This window comes from Zingiber officinale, chromosome 2A (assembly GCF_018446385.1).
Source record: "Zingiber officinale cultivar Zhangliang chromosome 2A, Zo_v1.1, whole genome shotgun sequence".
In the NCBI taxonomy this organism is placed as follows: Eukaryota; Viridiplantae; Streptophyta; class Magnoliopsida; order Zingiberales; family Zingiberaceae; genus Zingiber; species Zingiber officinale.
Window position 1 is genome coordinate 103,834,799 of NC_055988.1, and position 8,336 is coordinate 103,843,134.

At 35.0% G+C, this 8,336-nt stretch overlaps 1 protein-coding gene across 1 annotated transcript; it reads right to left on the minus strand.

The window, feature by feature from the left end:
- Positions 1 to 250: 250 nt before the first annotated feature.
- On the minus strand, positions 251 to 4,064 carry LOC122043860 (putative disease resistance protein RGA3). The gene is made up of 3 exons (XM_042604429.1): positions 897 to 4,064; positions 564 to 645; positions 251 to 443 (listed from the first exon to the last, which is right to left on the minus strand). Exons 1-2 carry the CDS (start codon positions 4,062 to 4,064, stop codon positions 610 to 612), a joined length of 3,204 nt encoding a protein of 1,067 aa, XP_042460363.1. The 3' UTR covers positions 251 to 443; positions 564 to 609.
- Positions 4,065 to 8,336: the final 4,272 nt, after the last annotated feature.

Consider the following 8,336-nt stretch of genomic DNA (forward strand, 5'->3'; position numbering starts at 1 on the left):
CCATCAAACAAATCATTTTCACTATTTTTGTTTTGTAATTGTAAAATTATTCCTTCCATCACTAACTTACCATTCATTACTAATAGTTGAAATTTATAAATCCTTACCTTCTTAATAAAGATAGTAGATCATTACATAACATTCGTCTTTATGAATTTTTAAAAATAAATACAGGAAAAGAACTTGGAAGTTAGAACATCATAGGAAGTAGAACACACCAAGTTGCACTAAAGCCATTCAATTGCTTATTTAATTGCCATGATCAATGCAACTCAAGAAATCATATAACACTTGGAACGTAGGTGCAGAAATCTGATGCTCTTATCAAACTTGTTCTTTTAATTTTCTTTAAAAGAAACCATGGGATGCATAACTAGTGCAAATAAGCATCCAAGTTAGAAGATGTAGCATAGATAACATCAAAGTTTATGTGCTGAGTTGGCCTGCAAAAATAAAGGACCAACGAGTTATCTTAATAACGAAAGGGAAGGTGAGTGAGTAACAAAAGAGTAAGATTATTATATTCCAACAAAGTAAAACTAACTGAGTCGTTAGGGTCTAACCTTCTATTCATACAAGTTGGAGAAGTCACAACATGACTATTGTCCCTTATGAAAAAGGATTCCATTTATGTGATAGGTACTTCTGCAAACAAAGTAAATTAGTGAAATTGTCGATTATTCTTCGTGCACACTATTATTCATTTTTAGCTATCATTTTATGAAGTAAAAAATAAATCGCAACTGATCAAAAATCACAACTGCAACACTTTAATAACTAAAAAAATAAATCAAATATTTGAAGTAATAACTAAAAGCAAGTTAAAACCCAATTTGTTACGTCCAGCTACACATGGACTACTTGCATATAGTAATGCAGCAAAGTGAAGAATGTACCTGGCTCTGCAGTTTGGGGCATGCTTCAACAATCAGATTTTTCAGTCGACCCTTGACTTTCAATTCCTCTGGAATGAATGATAGCGCCCGACAACCATACATGCACAGGGACTCCAAACATGACTGTTCGAGCCAAATTGGCAAAGCCTCCAATTTGTTGCAATTCATTATTGTCAATGTCTTTAGGTTGTGTATCTCCCTTGTATCATTTGGTAGACTTCTCAGTTCTTGGCATCCAAATATCTGCACCATATTGATTCCCCCAAGGTTCGACCAAGAATTGAATTTGGAAGTAGGCATTAGCATCTCGTTGCTCAACCACAATTTCAACTTCAATTGAGAAGATGTTGGAAATTGCGCAAGGAATACCATGAGCTTTGGGCACTGAATTAGGGTCAATTCCTCAAGTTTGGCAAAAAGACCATGACGTCTTATGCTCTTCATGCCTAGCCACTTCTCTAGCCTAGGCATGCTCTTCAAGCCTAGGTCCTTCTCTAGTCTATTCATGCTCTTCATGCCTAGCCACATCTCTAGCCTTGGCATTTCAGAGAATGTGAGTTTCCTCAACTCAGGAAATACAAATGGTTTTCTATCCTCCCCATAGAATTCATCATCTATTACTCTAACTGAATCAAAACCACTTATTGTAACTTCCTCAAGCTGAGGTAATACTCCAAGTGGTGGTAGCGTCGCACACCTCCTAAGATTAACAAGTTCGACTCTTTTCAACTTTTTGAGAACAATCAACCTGGGCTCGAGCATCAGCCAAGTTGGGAGTCTCTTGCTCATGTATGAGATGATTCGCAAGACCTTCAACTCTCGTAGGCTACGTAAGAATCCTTCCAACAGCTGCACCATGGGATTGGAAGTTCCCTTAGTAGCCATATCATTCCACCGTTCCCAATGCAGCACCAACTCATATAGATCTTGATCCTTCAGTAAATAAGTAGGTAGAGTAGCACTCTTTAATTCATCTAATTCTAATCTTTCAAGGTGTTGTATATGCAGGGATTCAAGATTTCTAAGATCATGCAACTCTGACAACGTGACATTTCCATGACCATCCACGGCATCAATTCCCCTCAGAGACTGCAAGTTTATCCATCGCCTAATTCCACTAGGCATTCTAGTCAATGCTGCACATCCTGCCATGTTAAGCTGCATCAAGTTCTTCATGCCGCTCAAATCATCAGGCAACTCAGAAAGCCTACAACAACCTCTAATATCTAGTTCATTCAAATTTACAAGGCAAATTATCGACTCCGGCAACTTCTGAATCCTTAGGCAGTAACACAGTTTCAAAATCTGCAATTTCCTAAGCTCGTGGATTCTTCTTGGAAGCTCCTTGAGCTTTTCGCAATTAGACAAATTTAGAACACACAAGTTATAGAGATTGCAGATGGATTCAGGTAGTGTTTCTATCTTGTTCTCCGCAAGGTTGAGGTATCTTAAACAACGCAATGTAACAACTGCTCTAGGAAGGCCTTGAATCATGATTGCTCTCATATCTAACGTACATAAACTCGTGAGACTTGAAAACATACTTTCAAGTATCTTCGTCTCAATCTGACAAATATGTTCATTTATCTCTTCCCTATGTAAAACCAATGTTCTCAGCTTCCTGGCCACTCTAGCCACTTCAATGGCTTTTTTGAATTTAGAAATATTTTTAGAATTGATAGGTAAATACAAATGGCGGCATTGCCGTGGTATCCTCGAAGCTCCACTAACCTCCATTCTAAAGAAGCATAGATCTACACCGTACTCCAATGGCGTGAAGTCAATGTTCCTCTTGTGCCAATAATATGTTAGAGTGCCTTCAGCAACCAGTATATGGAACACATCTTCATCATAACCTGGAACTGAAGATCCTCCAAACAATAGCTCATAAAGAAAACGTCGTATCCTCCCAAATGACCAATAATGTAAATGCATCAAACTAAAATGTCGGGATGTTGAAGGGTAATGCCGGATGAGCAACTCATTAGCTAATTCTTGCCACTGACTCACATCTCTCTGCCGAAACATGAGGCCCATACCTTTTGGTATAAGAAAATTTTGAACATAATTTTGGCTACTGTACTTCTTAGCAAATTGAATTAGCATATTAGTAGCAGCAGGAGAAACCTTCACTTTCTGGTTGTTATTACCTTCAATTGGATGGACAAATGTTGCATACTTTAATAATAATCTTACCCATGCACCGTCGGGCAGCGGACTTAAGTCGTCGTATGTGTCGCAGAAGAAATGCGTTTCATATTCGTAAGGAGGATACACAGTGAAAATGAATTTGCTCCCCGGTGCTGCCCAATGAAAGAGTTTCCGCACAAGTTCGTCCAATTTGTGTCCAGAAGCACCATATGAATAAAGGTTATCCATGATGAACAAGTATCTAACTCTATAAAGATGTTCGTCCACAATTTTCCAGCAATTGAGGTCCATATATGGCCTCCTGGTCAATAATCTTGCGATTTCTTTGGAGATCATATTGCTGTTAAAATCGTTAAAAGACGAAGCATCCAACCATATTCGACGTTGGAAATGCTGGCGTACCCAAGGGTGATGGTAGACTTTTCGAGCCAAGGTTGTCTTCCCAAAGTATTCATCACCTCTTATGGCAATCATGTCACGTTGACTCCAATGGTGTTGTTCTTGAAGGAGCTTTATGACAGTTTCTTCGTGACTTCCCATCACCTCCTCGCTCATAATAGCAGCGTAGTCATCATGGCTCGGATCCATGGAATCCATCATCTCCGCCCAGAGGCCAAAAGTAGCTCCCCTATTGGCTAGGTAATTCAACGTGCATACTATCTCTTGGAGCTCTAGTAGGATGGATCGGCGGCTGCTCGTCGATTGAAAAAAATTGTTGATCATCTTCCTCTTCCTTTCTGCTGCATCTTCATTGCTAGGCTTCCAGTAGTCTAGGATCCTTTCGAGTAGGTTGTGGACATCCTCAACGGCCGCACCCACTTCCTTCATCCACTCGGCCACATCGGGCTGCTCGAGCGCACGAAGAGAACCATCCATGACGAAGGAATTGATGACCCAAAGGCTGTCCCGAATCATCTCCAAGTGATTTGAGATGCGGAATGCCTTCCTTTGTGCCACCATCTCGGGCGCCGGCAGGATCTTCATCAGTATGTGCCTCAATTGCGCTGCTGCCTCCATAGGCCTCTTGCTATCTACTTTTGGTGGATGCACAGAGCTTCTCTTGTTCTGTGTATATGTATGGGCTATGCATTCAAGTTAAGCTCCCAAGGAAGCTTAAAGCTATAAGTTCTTTAATTGATGCCCACCACCATATCAATTACTTCTCGGCAAGTCTGCATATATGCGTTGCTTGCAGAAGGCTTTCACCTTTAACAACGTTGTATCATGATGCTAAAAAAGTGAATACGTTTATCTCCAGCGTCTCCGTCAATCTGTCTAGGACCAACACGAAAAATATAAATCATGGATAACTACTAATATTTAAAATAATAATTAATACATAAGAAAGATATTTATCTCGACATCATCCATATATGGATGCCCACCAAGCAAACAACAAAGACTTTATATATATCGGCCAAGGCAAGTCCGCATATATGCGTTAATTGCAGAAGGATTTGACCTTTTTTACAAAGTTGTGTCATGAATGTCTTGTGATGTCTGCCAAGCAAGCAAACAACAATATCTAATTTTATTCACACAACTTTAATTTTTGCATTTCCTTCTCAGAAGCAATGCTTGATACTTGGTCTAATCAAGTATATATAAGGTCACCAAGTGGTAGGTGGTGTTGTAAATTTTATACGACTTTATAATTTGCCATATTCCATGAATGGATGCGTTTCTTGTATATAGTTGCATCCTGATTGCTCCAACAATATAATATTATAGTAAAAGTGAAACTAATATCCAATTCCAAGTGATTTGAATCCATGGAAAAGTCTCCGTAATTTTAAATTTATCTCTATCAATTTATTGATCTTATCTAACAGTTGAGAAGATGAAAATACTAGAATGATATGGTTAGAATATTGATAAAGTCGTCATGATCTAAAGGAAAGGGTATGGTAAATTATCTTCTATATTGACTAAATCATCAGAAGGTCTTTGATCAACGCTATCTGTAGACAGTGACCAGATTTTCTCAGTCTCTGGCACTTTGATGTTCGAGGTGGATATCACGAATATATAAGGAACAGGATAATAACAAAATAATAAATGAATGAAGAGTGAGTATGATGACTTACCCTGGTCCAGAGGACGTCCTATGGTAGACTAGTGAGCTGGTTGTAAGACTGATTGTGTCGTCATGACTTGGTAGAGTAGGTGAATGTGAGTCGAATGAGGAGCTAGGCGTCGTGACCAGATGTGTTCATGGCCAAGAACAAACACACTCATGAGAACTGAGTTGTATTAGGGAGAGTCTTGGGTGAGATTTGTCACTGCTTACACAGACGACAATATAATTCAAAGACATCCAGGGCCGTTTCAAGGTTCAATGAGGCCCTAGGCAAAACATTTTATTTATGCTTTTAATATTTTTTTAAAAAAAATAAAATTAAATTTCCCCTCGCACTTTTTCAATGGGACTTGGGACGTCATGGTAGGTTTAATATTTTAAAAATAAAATAATATTTTAAAAATATATTTTTATATAAAATTTAATTTTCTAACTTTTTATATGTAAAATTATTAATTAAATCTTTATATTCAAGTTTTGATAATATTTTTTTTTCAATTGATAAAATTATTAAATTATTTAATTTTTCTTATAAATAAAACTTTTGTTGATCCATATTTTGAATAATAATTTTATCAATATTAATAAAAAAATTATCTTATCTATTAAGTCGTAATTACTATTATCTTCTTTGTTAATATTAATATTTGATGAATATTATTTATGATCATTAAAAAGTTCTCGACAATTTTTTTCTTGAAATATTATCTTTTAATGAAAATTTAATTAGTTTTCATTTAAATTTTTAATTGTATTATTTTTTGAGTTTTGATTTTGAATACTATTAATAAATCTATCCAGTACACCATTCTAAGATTAAATAAATTCTTTTATATTTTTTATACATTTTATATATTCTGAATCAAAATTTAGAAGACATATTTATATTTAAATAATAATAATAAAAAGAAAATATAAGTTACTATTATTTTTTCAAAATAAAATTGTTTAAAATTAAATAAATAATAAAATCTGATTTATACCATGTAGTTTCAATTTGATAATATTTCAAAGTTTAATTATTTTATGTACAAATATAATAAAAAACAAATAAATATTAAATTATATTTAGATCGATTAATTTAAGTATATAATCTATTAGATAGTATCCATAAATAATTCTTTCTCAATAGATAATAAAAGAATAGAAATACAATCGCACATGCCAAGTTAGCTTGGTGATATGGAAATACACTTGAAACGATAGTAAAAAATCTTTAAATTAATATAAAAGAAGAGGAAAATAGCACTGAGATCTATATGTAACATGCTACATATGATCAATTAATAACAAAACTTTATGATGGACTTTGAAATAAAAAAGTTACTGCAAAAATAAAACAACATAAATTGAAAACAAAATTAAATTGTATAGAGTCATAAGTAATTTTTGGTTAAAATTCATTGATGAATTTAAAAAATTTAAATTGTTTTTATAAATTTTATAAATATATTAAGGAGGTTATCTAAAGTAAATAATATTAATTTCATCTAAATTTGAGATTTTCAAGGTTGTTTACTTTGATATTAAAGTCTTTGATAAAATAACTTAAAAATTGTTTTATTTTATTCTTTTTTATTAATTATATTTTACTTTTTCTTATTTCCTTATTTTTCTTGTAATTAGATTTAAATAATAAAAAACGAAAAAAATATTTTTTTTAAATTCTTTATTATATTTTTTATATTTTAAAAATATTTTATAATATTTTATTATCTTTTTTCCTTATTTTTGACTGCATTGATATCGTCGCCATTATTCAAGACTTCAACAAGCGAAATGAATCGGAATAAGAATAGAGATCTTAATAAAAATAGATTATCCTAGTGAAATTTCCACTCTCTAAGTCCGATCAGCAAAAATCGTAGGCAGCGAGAGGACGAAAAGGAGCATAAACATTACCTTTTCGGTCAACGAGAATACTGACGGGAAGAGTTCCCTTTCGTTTCGTCTCCTAAAGCCCTAGCGGAAGCCTGCCACTTTCCTTGGCTTCCGCTTCTAGTCCTCCCCCACAGCTATTGCGCGGCCACCCGACAAGGCCAGCGCCACCACCTGCCATCTCGCGCTCGTCGCGGCGAAGCGACGCCTCTTCTTCCGTCCGGTAAACCCTTTTAGTTAAAGATGAATTTGACGATGTTATAATAAGGAAGCAAAGATGAATTTGACGAAATAATTAAACAACGATGTTATAATTATTTATTTTAATTATTTCGTTTCACTAAAAGACTTCCTTCGGATTAGCTCGGCCATTGAGCATCGACCATCGATTAGTTTCTCTTATAATTATTTATTATAATTAATCCGAAGGAACTCTTTTAGTCCCACATTGTCAAATTAATATTTCCTTCCTGACTCTATATGGGTTGTCGTTGGTTCCTCGATCGCTGAGCTGGGTAGCGCCAGTTTGTGACCCAAGCATGGGGCAATGTATGGTTTGGATGATGTCGATGGGATCTGTGGCGTGGATCCAACGTGTACCATTGCTGGCCTGCCCGTTCCAAGTTAATAGTGAATTAGGAAAATCCATGGTAGGCTCGATTCTCCTGGTTCATAGTGTGGAGGGCACCGGTCTAGGCTGGTTTCACAGAGCAAGCACACCCACTCACTTTCAACGGTGGAAGTATAACAGGCCGGTTTACATTTGATCTGCAGTACTCCTTCAGAGCCCACTTCTATCAAACAAATCATTTTTTAATTTTTGTTCCTACATAAATTTATCGTTTCCAGATTATTTATTAGCCAATAATTAAAAAAAGAGAATATTAATAATCCCAATTAATCATCAAAATGTTACATGAATACTAACAAAAGATGATTCGACAGGATTCATATTTGTTTAAAACATCCTCACAGTTTGTTAAAAACAATGTCATATTTAGGAAACATTGTTTTTAAAGATGAGGATGCGGCAACTTAATGCATGAAAACTCCCATTAATATGGAATTCAAAACTCATTAGATCTTTTTGTATACAATAATCTGATTATGTATAGAAGCCAACCCATGACAATCAATAGGTCACACACGATAATAATTTTATCATTATAGCTCCCCTTCACTCTAATCCAATAAAAGATTAAATTCTATACGTATCCATAGGGATGAAGCTAGAAAGCACTTTAATTAAGTGCTTGGTCCTTGTAATAATTAGTGAAGACTAGTAGTCCTTTGTTTTTCATTAATAGGCTCAAGTGTGAGTCCAAAGCGT

Excerpts from the sequence above, each read along its gene's own strand:
- LOC122043860 (XM_042604429.1), bottom strand. The coding sequence starts at position 4,064 with ATGGAGGCAGCAGCGCAATTGAGGCACATACTGATGAAGATCCTGCCG. Across the intron at positions 646-896 it reads GCCCCAAACTGCAGAGCCAG|AAGTACCTATCACATAAATG; the intron begins GTACATTCTTCA and ends CTTTGTTTGCAG.